The sequence below is a fragment of the Cupressus sempervirens genome, chromosome 4, assembly GCF_028749045.1.
Source record: "Cupressus sempervirens isolate cs-2001-9-10 chromosome 4, ASM2874904v1, whole genome shotgun sequence".
NCBI lineage: Eukaryota > Viridiplantae > Streptophyta > Pinopsida > Cupressales > Cupressaceae > Cupressus > Cupressus sempervirens.
The window spans coordinates 856,852,407-856,866,134 of record NC_143121.1 but is presented as its reverse complement, the minus strand read 5'-3'; the positions used below and the strand labels follow the sequence as shown (position 1 = coordinate 856,866,134).

Sequence of the window (13,728 nt, the reverse complement as noted above, 5' to 3'; positions counted from 1 at the left end):
ATTGCTAAACATGTTTTGAAGCGTAAAGAATTTTTTTTATAATGTTCAGATCAAAAGGTTATGCGTCTCAATCCGATAGACTCTGAATAATTAATGACATTAATGACCTAAAAAACTGTTCTAAATAATTATTAAGCATCTCTTCTTTTAATAAATAAAAAATGTATCATAATTAAACAATGTTATTATACAGCCCACCGGATAGGTCGCTGGTCCAAATAGTCGCTCTCCAGCTTTCACTCGTTTGACTGCTCAGCAGATAATGAGACGTCAGAAAATGCATTGTAAGAAGCGTCGAACTCATGGAATACAACTGTTTGAGCAAGCGCACACCTTCGCCAGCTGTACACAACAATAGTCTCTTCACGCTCCAAATGCGAAGTGCGCTCCAACTCTCATCCCGCGTTTAGGCAAAGCTTCTTCCTACTTTCCTTCCCTTCCTCATCCTACCTCTATATAAATCCGACTCATATTCCTCTGCAATCAACATTCACATCGTTAGCTCTATCAGTATTCCCACTTTCTACATTCTCGTCTTGCATTCCCAATGGACCATCTCATTCTATGTATCCTCTTTAGCTTACTCTCCCACTATGTTTCTGCAGATTTTTATAACGACTTTGACATCACATGGGGAAATGATCGTGCTAAAATACTGGAAAATGGCCAAAACTTGCAGCTTGCTCTCGATCAGTCCTCAGGTACTTCATCTGATCATTTGGTTACTGCTTATATATATGTGTGTAATTTTTAGAGTACGATGAATGGATTCTTATATCGTCCTCTGCCTCTGGTGTGTGAAAACAGGTTTGGGGTTCCAATCAAAGAATGAATATCTCTTTGGCAAGATTGATATGCAAATCAAGCTGGTAGCCGGTAACTCGGCCGGTACCGTTACTGCATATTATGTGAGTCAGTCCCTTCAATTCTTTTTTTTCTGAAATTAGCGGTGGTCGGTATTTGTATTGTGTTGGGAATTTCGGCATGGCCTAATAAAATGTACTCTTCATGTTCTGCTGCAGCTTTCCTCACAAGGGGCTACACACGACGAGATAGACTTTGAATTCCTGGGAAACCTGTCGGGAGATCCGTACATAATGCACACCAATGTGTTCTCTCAGGGCAAAGGCAACCGCGAGCAGCAATTCTACCTCTGGTTCGACCCCACCGCAGACTTCCACACCTACTCCCTCCTCTGGAATCCCAAGCAGATCATGTGAGTTGATACTAATATCCCCACAACTTATATATCAATTAGGCAATGCCCTCTTTGGCCTGGCCCTTGAGCTTTTAACATCCTTAATATTCTAGTTAATAATGTTTATTTCTGATATTGTGCAGGTTTTCCGTGGATGGAACGCCGGTGAGAGTGTTCAAGAACAGCGAGGATTTGGGCGTGGCATATCCGAAGAATCAAGCGATGAGAATATATTCGAGCCTCTGGAACGCTGACGAGTGGGCGACCAGAGGTGGTGCGGTAAAGATCGACTGGAGCAAATCCCCATTTGTGGCGTCTTATGCAAATTTCAAAGCGGAGACATGCTCTGCCTCCTCTGATTGCTCTGTGAATTCATGGTACGCTGCAGAGGCGCTGGAGTCGACTGAGCAGCAGAAACTTGAATGGGTGAGGAAGAATTACATGATTTACAATTACTGTACAGACAGCAAAAGGTTCCCACAGGAGTTTCCTGCCGAGTGCACTCGCTAGAGTTTAGACTGAGTTAAAAAGGATCAACCTCCAGCAAGTTCCGCCGAATTCTTTTATTCTTTCAATTCTAAGCCCAAAAGGCTACATTTGTAACCAACAAATCCTAATATATATATTCCTTCTCAGAGTTTCAAATCTCCTTTTGCTGTGGGTGATGTTACTCTATATTCCTGGGGTTGTCTGAAGTGTCAAATTAATGATCCATTTAGGTTTAGAATTTTGCTCATTAAGTCGCACATTATCATCCTTACACTTAAAAAGAGTGATCTAAAGATTGTTTTCGGAGGATCTCCAGTGTCCGTAAAATGAATCAGCACCTTACGCGTCCCGCAATGGGAGCTCATTTCGTTAAGGATAAAGGAAAAAGCCGCACCATTGCTTTTCCGTGATAGTGAGAAAGAATTCAAGAGAATTTTGCATATTTACTTGGCACAGCTATTGTCTAAGACAATGTGGACGGTTGTATAATGACACATCATGGCAGACCATGTCATGTTGCTACGAGAGATGCTGCCACGATGGCGTATTGGACTGCTGCGGGTCCTACCGGGTTGTACGCTAAGTCGAGTGGTCTTCCAAAGAGAGCACTAAAACTGTGCCAGACGGACTATCGCGGTGCGAGGTTACTGCAGCTTGGGAGCATTATGGCAGGTCGCCTCAGTCATAACGTAACTTCCAAAGTCACGCCACGTTTAGGGCCCATTTGTTTGCTGGAATAGGAACATGAAAGTTAGAATAGGAAATGTATTTTCTGTTTGGTATCCAAAATCGGAATAGAGAATAGGCATACATATTCTAATTTTGTTACTAAACTGAGCATATGTCCATTCCAACAAATAGTTATTATTAGAATACGCCATTCCTATTCTTAATCTGCATTTTTCAGATTCCATTCTATTTTCAGATCCGTGGTTGTAAGACACCCCAAATGATAGGATAAATAGTTTTCTGACTGCACACCCAATTCAAGCTTCATTGTCATTTTCAATGCATCTCTTGCATCATGTTCATATCCATTGCCATATTTGTAAACTTAAAGAGCAACGCTTGCTATTGGTGTTGTAGGTATGTTGATGGCCATGCAATCCTCATTGACTGTAAACTTAACCTTATTCCAAGAACTAGACCAAATTTGGGGTTTTTAAAATAGATCTATATCATTCTTTGAAAATGGGCAACAATGGAAAAATGCATTTCTAACACCTCTTGTAGGAGTGCAACTTCGATTGTCCCGTGACCGTATTGCATAATTGCTAAGCCCATTTTATTCATTATTTCATCTTGGTATTTTTCTTTTCCCTTGTTTGCATAGGCAAGGAACTCTAGCTGCCCTTCATTGTTCAATATGTTTTTGAAAGAAAAGCCGACTTCTGCACTTTTATGAATTTGTCGTACATGTAATTTTTTTTTATTAATTTCCTTATATTTGATTGGTACAAACATAGTTACTCCAATTTAACAATTTCATTTTTATTTGTGCTACTTTTGGATTCATTCTTTGTTCTTTTGTATTGCTTGCTTTGGATCACATATAGAGATGCAATGCTAGGGAGAGAATAATGTTTACAAAAATGAGGGTTAGGGAGCAAAGCTTGAGTGAGTCTGGTGTTTATGTGTATGCAAGGTTCCTCTGTCATTTGCATAGTAATGCTCATCTCATTTTCTCAATCACTAGACAATAGGCTGATATCTTCAATGATGAAGTACAATAGAATACATAATGTATTAATTCCTTCAAATGCACAATTTCATTTGTTGAAATTGCTATGTAGATTTAGTATAGTATAGCGTATTTATTTAGTATTATATCAATATTATTGTCCTTAAACTTGTTGGTAAACAGATTTGTCACTGTAGAAATTGCCCAACGGAGTGTGTGACAAACCGTTCACAACAGTTGGATAGGCCCTTGGTATCCGGCCTTCCTCTGCGTTTAGAGGGGCAACTCCCTCGTAAGATAAAATTTTAGATTTTTCAATATAGATAAATAAAACTTAGAAAAGAGAAAAGAAAACCATTGATAGCGAATGCACCATACGCCTTCAACGTTTTCATAAAAATGATGTAACCATTAATGAGAGCAATCAAGGACTACGCTTGAGAACTTTCACCAACACAATGCTTATTCAACCATTCATGAATACTCACACCATACCATGGAAATAATCATAAAATGAATCAACACTCAACAATTCGGACCTTTAGAAAGAGAACGCCAAATGTACTTCCTTTTATTTCTTGCACCAAGAAAGAAAGAAATAACTGATTATGCAAAACCAATAATTGTACACACTTTCCAAAAATTGCTTTGTTATCAGAGCATCAGTGTTCCCTATATCTAAGTCCCAAAAAAAGTCTTCTATTACATTGATTTCCAGGAATTTATAGCCAATCTAGAATAACCAACTTTTCGGGTTTGTAACTACCCAAAAAGTTAGAGTTTGGACTACTTGGAGATGGTTCATAACCAACTCTAACTTTTACAACTCCAACTTTTCATGTCTAACCATAACTAATGGAATAAGAAGTAGGAGAACTTGAAGGAACTTTCTCTTTTACCTATATGTTCTTCTGAAATCCCGTTCAACTATATAGAGTTGAATTAAAATAAAAATTCCCACACCCATGAACAACCATACAATTGCTATCACCATGATCATCATCAAGAGTGCTTGAGCCAGAACAACATTTTTTTGGTGGTATGCTGATTTGTAAAATAATGATTTAATTGGCCACTCAATCTCTTTGTGCAATCCAACTTCTCTCTCTACTGTTAGCATAAAGCCGACATCATCTCCTACCAATATAGAGGATATAGATGCTAGTTATTCTTCACCATTGGAATAGCATTTGTGGTAGAGAAAGGACCACAAGGAGTCTAACTGAGTCACTGTTGATTGTACCATCATCCACAGATCCGAAAATACTACCCACTTGATGCAATTGTGAGAAGATACGCAATACCTCTCCACTATATCCATTTTGAATGTATCTCACAATCAATGGGTTCTAGGAAACTGTATTTTGTTTAGGCATGATGCCAAACAGTTTACGTGCATCCTTTGATTTAATCTTCCATACAAATCCACCAATCTATCACCCACAGTCACTTTCAATTCAAATCTACTCTTTACAAAGTGACCACGTACTTGCTTCCACTACTGAGGGAGGATTCCTTTCTCACCGCAAACATTTAAAATAAATCCTGTTTGTTGAGCCATAGAGAATGAAAAACATTTGGTCAAACATGTCACTTACATTGTTTATAGTCAAGCTGGGGATGAAAACCAATGTCAAGGTTATCAAGAATAGGGTCTTCCTGCTCACGAGTATAACAAGTATACACAACAATCTCATAGTTTTGCTCCACCTCTGCCAAAAGATTGTCTAAATTGGGCCTCTTCTTTACATAATATGTGATTGTACTGGGAGCTGAGTGTTCCTGATGGCCTCTCACAGAGATTGTGTAGTCATACTTAGGGATCATTGTGGAGCTTGAGTAGATGAGGGTGTTCTCCAGATCTAAGACCATTGTTCCCTGAGGTGATATTTTGAATAGCACATGGACCATTGAAATATCACCTTTCATGCCCATGAGACAGAGAAAACATTAAGGCATTCCGTCAAACAAATTGAGGGCAGCTTCTATTACTACTCTGGCAGCCAAGCTTTCTATTGGATGAGTCATCAAAAAAAAACTCAAAAATGGTCAAAGATCCATTTGGGTGGCACCACATATGGTAGAATCCTAGAGGATGTCTGATGATCTTTCAAGGCCAATCAACTTGAATTGTCTTCCTATCTCACTCGGAAGTGCAAGCCTATATAAACCTACATCATCGATGGGATCCTGTATGTTCAAAAAGATTTCATGGCTAGCTATTATAGGGAAGCTAATAAATTGGGCACAATCATTGATTGGAAGAAGCCCTAGAATGTGCAATTTATCTTGACTATAGTCATATTCAATCAATCTCCTATCAGAGAAGCAATACAAGCATCCAAATACATTTAGGAAATGTGTACTATTGAGTGTATTCTCCCGAGTTCTCCAACTTCTCGTGTAGGAATCAAAAACCTCAAAAGTGGGATAAGTCGGCCTGTACATTATATAGAATTTCCCATCAACAAATACACCTCTAAAGGTGTTCATTTTGGTGTTCGTGTCGGGCAGAAGATCCCTCTTGTTCTCCTCCACATTGTAAACTAAAGTGTAATGGATAGAATTGTGAGGGCTGCCATACCCCCCAGCCACATAAATCAATCCCGCAAGCTCATCTGCTGTAGAGGCAAAATGCATTAGCTGGAAATGTATATTCTTGCCCTGCCGCCATCTCTTTAGATATTTCTCATATGAAGAGACTATGATCTCTGTGTAATCTGATAGTGTATAATACATTGATCTCAAAGAAATTGGAAGTGAATAATATTGTTAACATAGTCATTTCCTCTAAGAGTTATGGGAACAAGACCCTCCTCAACAAGTTTGCCCACTTCATCACTTCCAAGGATCTGTGCTACCTTCTTTTGGTACTCTTCAAAATACTCAAATTGTTGAGGAATCCTTTTTATATTTTCAAATTGAACTCCTTTGTCGTTAAGAACTAGCGTACCTGTTACTGCTCCAAACATCTGTGAACTTTATTTCCAGCCGGCAATTGCTTCAAGTTGAAGTTTGGGTTGGGAGGTTCAAGTTAGGATTAGGTCAAAAAGTTGGAGTACGGGGAGAGAGAGTACTTTAGTACATGGAGAGAGAAAAAGTGAAACTCCAACTTAAAACCTTAACCTGTACTTCTCTCTAAAAGATTTAGTACATGGAGAGAGAAAAATGGGAGGAGAGAGAGTGGAAACTCAAACTTAAAACCTTAACCTGTACTTCTCTCTAAAAGATTTAGTACGTGGAGAGAGAAAAATGGGAGGAGAGAGTGGAAACTCAAACTTAAAACCTTAACCCATACTTCTCTCTAAAAGTTTTAGTACGCGGAGAGAGAAAAGTATGGAAAGAGAGTAAGTTTGAATTTTTTTGAGTATTAATTTCTCTCTTTCTAATTAATTAACATAATTAAACTCTCTGTAAAATGTCTGGGTAACAAAACTTAACCTTGTTCCAATTCCAATTTTGTACAACCAAACAAGGAAGTAACATATTCCCAATCAAATACCAGGCGAACCAAACAAGAATCAGATTGCTCTTTTCCATCCCCATTCCTATTCCAATTTTCCATTCTAATTTTCTATTCCTATGTCGACAAACAAACGGGGTTAGTGACTTCATCCACTAACTTCAGCACAAAGCATAAGTAATAGAGAGATGGAGTAGCGGTAGTCCTATTTTAGGTCGGTATTATTTTTGCTAGATTTGTTAGAGAGCAATTTGCATTTTGGGTCCACATACTGAGCCAAAACACAACTTCATCCATTCCCCATTCATCGACTGCAAATTCAATTTTGAAATTTGTTCTTGCCTGTATGGAAGTTGCGTAATAATAAGAAGGATGTCAACCTCACTAATTTTTATTAGATGCGGCTATCCTCCCTACAAAATGTACTGTTGACTAAATTTCAAAAAATCAAAAACACTAATTTAAATTTTTTTTTTTTAACCATTTGATCTTCATGATTTGCATATTCTATGATCGAAAACAACAAAAAGTTTGAGAAAAAATCATTGTGGTTTCATGAATTTGAACAAAAAACATGTTTGACTTTATTTTGTCTGGAGATTAGCTAGTGCCATTTTTATTTGGGACGCGTAAGACTCTTAGTTTGGGTCACTTGAATAGTGCATGGATGTTTTGGGTATGTGAAGCCCAACTGTCATGACTTTTCATCTTCTCCCATTTGTTCGCTATCCATTTGTATATGCTGCTATAAATACCTATGTACATGCCATGGATGTAATGTATTGGTTGAAACCTTTATAAGAGATTTCCTTGCTTTACGAGTGGCCTTAGGCATATTTTTCTAAACAATGTTAAAGTGTGTGCTATGTGTTTTGTCTCCATTTTTGTATTGATGTTCTAGATATGTTTATTTATTTTAATATCAGCTCAATTAAAACTTACAGGACATATCCCATAACACAGTTGAACAATTTTGATATTCAACTCTGATATTTCCTTTGTAAATGTTCTAGTAGACATTTCAGCTAAATTTGAAAGCATGTGGAAGACATCTAAATTGGGACGCCTCAAAGGAATCTAGTCTGGTAAAACTTAGGTGATTGGAGGATATGCACAAACTATATTTGAGGAAAGAGGTTCTAATACGTCCAGTCATATGTAATGAGGAGGCGTCAGGCCAAATTCGACACTCTCTACAAAGATAAAACAATTTTCCCTGTTTGTTCCAAAATGAGGACTTTCGAATGGGGTATAGAAATTTGCAACAAGATAAAGAAAAGGATTTTGTCAAATGCTATAGTTGCAACTACCAGTGTAGTTATGTTACCAGAGTATGGAAGCATAAACAATGCATTTGAATTGTTCACAAAGAATGCCCCAAAGAAATATGGTCTCATAAAATGTTCTCCAGTTGCAGTATATGAACAAAAACCCATTTTATTGTGGGAGGCTTCAACTATTAATTAATTTTTCCATCACTTTTATTAATTTTTTCCCCTCCTATTTACTCCCAAATTTCGTTAAGTTTAAATCTTAAAATTTAAGCGACTCTTCTAACTTCTGAACCAAATGCCCACACAAATTTTTTTGAAATTAAAAGTAGCCAAAAATAGGGGTTGACTCGAAGTATCAAAATGCTACTACAAGTTACAAGTAACACATTTTAACCTACCTCCCTTCTTAATTTTAAAAAACCCCCACATCAGAGTGTCCCAAAATTTAATCATCATTAAAAAGATATGACCAGTCTAAACCATACTATATAAACATACACCATAATAACAAAGAGTTTGTGGAAGCAACAAGAACAAAGCCCACAAGGTCCAAAAGCCAAGATAACCATCATAACAAAAAACTAAAACTGAAACCAAGAGGAGATCTAACTCTCCTTGTTCTTATCTTTCCCTTTTGGCTTATACAATAGCAACTACAACCAATCATTTGCTCTAGAATCTCTTACCTCTCCTCAAGCTTCCTGAAGCTCCTGTTCATGTCTCCCAACCTTTCCATAGTATTATAATTTTCACCTACAGAGGTACTTGTAGAGTCCTTATCGAGCATCTATTTTCCTTTGCCCTATTGGCTGGGGGTGAGGTTAGAGTCTCCCCTTTTTCACCCCCCTATTTTTCCGTAGTGTCATTCTTTTGGCTGTCAGAGACATGGGAAGGAAAATAGCTTAAATGTCTTCTTTCTTTAGCTTTTCCACATCATCCATGATTTGAATATTCTTCTCCATATTAACTTTTTTAAGGATATTGTACAGAGAGGACTTGGGACTTTTGGTATCAACAGTAAACATCACCTCACCTGAGATTTGGGTGGTCGAGGTAGAAATAGTCGGGTTATGGAGGACAACCTAAACACTTATATACTAGGTAGGGAAAAGACTTTTGTGCAAATTGAATAGTTTGAACATTAAAGCCAAGTGGAGGATGTTATAAGGTTTACCTTTTTTCATCTTCTCTGTAACCTTTAGAATATTGTCTTCCATGGAGTTGCTCACACAAATGTTGAAGTGACACTTTAAAAATTAATAAATAAATATATACAAATGGCATTATGTATAAATTAGCGAAATACACAACTTAAATATTTAATAGTCTTGGACTTTTAGTTTTCTTGTAGGATTATTTTTATATAAATACATATACATTTAGTCAAATTTATGGATACAGAGGTTTTGTAGACAGGATTAAATATAATTATTAAAAAGTGAAATTTTATTATCTAATTATTTTTATAATAGAATCAAATTATTATAATATGGTAGAAAATGTTTTTTTTAATATATAATAAAAATTAATTTTATAGATTTATTTATAGTACTTGCTAAATTAAATACAAGGACATATAATTTAGTCATTTGTAACAATATTGTGGTTATCATTATAATTGATGGCTAAAACCATTACAACATTGTAACAATAATTAAGACATTGTTTTCTATATCTATTGCAATCATTATAAATGGTGAGTAAATTTTTGAAAAATATGGTTCCTTTGTTGTTTTAGTTTCTTCTTGTAATGAGTAACCAATAGAAAATTAATGGTCTTTATTATCTTGTTAATGACGATTCAAAGAATGTTGTGTATCTTTTGTATGGATATAGTCCAAGTACATTCATTTTGATCTTTAGTTAAGTTTTTTTTACTAGATATAAATAATAAATATACTTTTAATTTCTTTAAGAAATAATTTGGGCTTTAATTTATAATTATACCATAATAATAATTAAGGCATCTAGCCTAGAATCTAAATATCATACAACTATTGAAATAATGTTTAGAATTTTATGTAATCTACACAATAATACAAGTAATGAATTAGTGGACACACAAGTCTATTAAGTGTTTTAATGATCATCATATGTTCTTATTTATTGCAACACATAGTAATGGTCTTAATGAAGGTCATTTACATAAAAAATAATAATAAACTATCAATCACATGTTCCCACTCGAATAAGTTGTCATGATTTTACATGTAATCATAATTTAAGAATATTTTTCTTTTACTTTAGATGCATAATCCTAATTGAGGAAGTTAAAATCAACCTTCAAAAAATTATCATGATCTAGATCCATGAGGCAATTTATCAAGAATCAACTTACTCTTTGTGATAATATTGAAGAGCCTCTGCATATTACCTTCCATGATACCTCTATAGTGCTCTACAAGATTGTCTAGAATATCTTGTAAAATATATACAATTTATTCCTAAAATTGAGCATATATAGACTTGACACATGCAACCTATCAAGATAAATAAAAATAATTCCTCTAATCATATTAATTCTCAAGTGGCATCAACAACAACCCCTATTGTAGCTCACTTTTCTTTTAAGTTAAAACATCACAAATTGACACCTTTTTTCAATCGAAGCTTATAATAGCATGCTTTGATTGATTAATAGTAATATATTGAGGATTCCTCCTATCCATTTTATAGACCCTTCTAAATTAACCCTACTAAAATTTAAGGATCAGTCCATCTATTAAGGATTAGAAGTAGGTGGAAGCCTTAAAGTAATTTACATGGTTGTTTGTATGCATACTAGTTAGTTCACCTTCTTCTTTGTTAGTGTTTTTTAAGTTTCCATTATACTTAGTATTTTTACTACCATGTTGGAAGTTACTAACGGGATAAAGTAGAGGAATCAAGTGATAAGTGAAGTGCTTCTTCTTTAGCTTCTTTAACAACAACCAACAAATCTGGTAAGTAGTATGCTTTGTTCTTCTTCAAAAATTTCAATTATATTTTCTGCACAAATTGTTTAAAGAATTTATTTAGAATTTGGATGGGTTTGAAGAAAAAATAATTATTTAGGGTTTTTTGAGCTTCTTATTATGGGCGACTGCTAGTATGTCATCGTTGGCCTCTCTTTTAATTGTAATGAATGTACCCCTTCTTTTTAGCTCTTTGCCTCCTTGTGATCAAATGATTAATGATAGTTTTAAAGGGCTCACTCTGATTCCTCATTGTTGTTTTTGGTAAAAGCTTGCATCTTTTGGGGGGTTTGCCTCAAGATTATCTCTGACAGTCTTGTCCATGTTTGGCATCTTAGTCACATTATGACCTTTATTTTTAATAGAGGTAGATCCTGGGTATTGTATTACCCAGTCTTTGGACACCAATCACTAATTCTGAGTTGTTAATGTGCTTTTAATGGTGACTTGTGTCTTGCTCTATTTGTGCCATAAGTTGACATCCTCTTGTTATTTTTTTCAATAAAAAACTACATTATAGATTAAAATTAAATAAAAATTATAGATTTCCTAAATATAACTCATGTCTAATACATTATTGTGTTATGACTATAATATAATTATCAATTTTGGCAACTTAATTTAATATTACTGATTTGAAAGAATAAAAAATTAATATTAAACTTAAATTTGTTACATAAGGTAATCATTTAGCATAGTAGGACTCTTATAAGGTCCACTATTCTAATTACGATTTAATGGTTGATTTTTATATTGTCATGAAATAAATTTATTTGACATTGTCCATTATTGTTATCAAAGTAACATTTAAATTAGACATGATTAAAATTATTAAAGAAAAAAAGAGAAAATTGAAAGATCACTAGTAAAAATGTTTTACAACCAATTACTATTTATTAAATTCTTTTATTATTTATTAGCCGATAGGCTATTATAGGTGAGCATTTCAAGAAAACCTATCTGTTCTTGAAAAACCACTTACCATAAGTTGTATACCATGAAAACTACACACCAGCAATATTAATTGGTTTACTTTAGTCTGTAACATTTGAGATCTCCACCAACTATATTAATTGGTTCATATTTTTTTTTATCTCCACCAACCATATTAATTGATTTAGTCCAATATTTGAGATATCTCCATATTTGAAATGATCTGATAAGATCCCTAAAATCTAGCTCATTCACCATTAATAATTACGCCATAGGCATCCCATATGAAAGAAGTTCTAACTTTTCCAATCAATAGTAGAGTCTTGCTAAAAGGCCTTCAGCGATCATGGAATAGATCGGCACAGTTCATTATTTAAAAGGTTAAAGTTAACTTGCAGGTAAGTTGAAAAGGATAGGAAAACACATGAAAGAAAAAGTGGTTGCAACTTGCATGGATACAGTTGAGGCGCTTGAAGCTGTTAGAGAAAATAGAGCAGAAATGAAAGAAGAGGAAATTGTAAGTTTTGAAGACTCCATTCCTTTGATGCCATGAATCTAAACGCTGACTTGCGTGTTTTTCCTCTTAACAATTTTGAATTGAACAATATCAATGCTACAACATCTACAAATATAGAAGGGGAAAAAAGCTGTAGCTTTTCTCTCTTTTGAGCTGGTGAGGTTTAATGTTCGAACCTCATGGCAGATTTACCGGGTGACCTAACAAATTAGGATTGGGAAAAAATTCTATGCTTCCCTAATGTCTCTACTAACATTTTTCCCTGGCATTTTGACGAGCCTTTTGCTAATTCCAGTGAAAGCTTGTTGGCCCCTTTGAAAAGCCTAAGACTCTAAGAGGTGCAAAATTCACTTGAGGAGAAACATCGATCACAGGATGCTACCAAGAAGGAGACAACTAGCAGGATCTACAAGAGGGATCCACTACTCACTTGCGAGATTTTTTTTGGCCAGGAGAGTGTTGTGCATGTGTCCGAAAATGGAAGAAAATGAAGTGCCAAATTCGGCATCGTACTTTGCTAGGTGTTGAGTTGTGAGGTTGACATCAACCATTTGAAGGGATACCGCCAGTGACACCGTCTGTGTTTGAGTTGTGTTAATGCAACCACTGTTGTACTCGATGATGTGTGTCAGCGGTACTACCAGTAGTGTGGCAAGTGAGTACACTTGATTTAGGTAGATTAGACATCCAACCTTGCAATTTTGTGTTGAAATTACTATGTGCTATTAATTTTAGAAATTAGGGTCTCGGGACCCACAATTTGACCTAATAAAAAGAATTTAGCATTTTACTACTCTCATGTTACTGTTGATCTTTTACTACAAGAAAATTACATTCAATACATTTTCGTACATTTTAAGCTTTCACGACATCCAATCTTGTGTTGATATTCTTCTGTGCAATCTAAATTAAGAATTATAGTCTCTAGTGATGGTTATTTTTGTGTTGTTATGTTGAATTTGAGAGATTTATGTGTCAACAACAGTGCAGTTTTTTGTTGAAATTGTGATAGGCAAGTTTATGTTATACCTAGTTTAAGAATTTTATGTAGTGCCAATAGTACAGTTGTTTGTCGATATACTTTATGGTATTTCTGTTGATATGATTCAGTAAAATTTAATGAATTTTTAGATTTCATGTTGAACAATTTTGTGATCACATCATTACAAACATTTTTATGTTAAAATGTGTAATATAATAATTTTTGTTTTACTAATAT

At 35.0% G+C, this 13,728-nt stretch overlaps 1 protein-coding gene across 1 annotated transcript; it reads left to right on the top strand.

The window, feature by feature from the left end:
• The first annotated feature begins 485 nt into the window (after window positions 1-485).
• Window positions 486-1,843, top strand: LOC149564104 (xyloglucan endotransglucosylase protein 1-like). Its single transcript, XM_089827184.1, has 4 exons — window positions 486-701; window positions 808-908; window positions 1,023-1,216; window positions 1,342-1,843. The coding sequence occupies exons 1-4, from the start codon at window positions 548-550 to the stop codon at window positions 1,706-1,708; spliced, it is 816 nt and encodes a 271-aa protein (XP_089683310.1). The 5' UTR covers window positions 486-547; the 3' UTR covers window positions 1,709-1,843.
• The last annotated feature ends 11,885 nt before the right edge of the window (window positions 1,844-13,728 follow it).

Coding starts and splice junctions, on each gene's coding strand:
- LOC149564104 (XM_089827184.1), top strand. CDS start 548: ATGGACCATCTCATTCTATGTATCCTCTTTAGCTTACTCTCCCACTAT. Junction 702..807: donor TGCTCTCGATCAGTCCTCAG/GTACTTCATCTG, acceptor GTGTGAAAACAG/GTTTGGGGTTCCAATCAAAG. Junction 909..1,022: donor GTACCGTTACTGCATATTAT/GTGAGTCAGTCC, acceptor GTTCTGCTGCAG/CTTTCCTCACAAGGGGCTAC.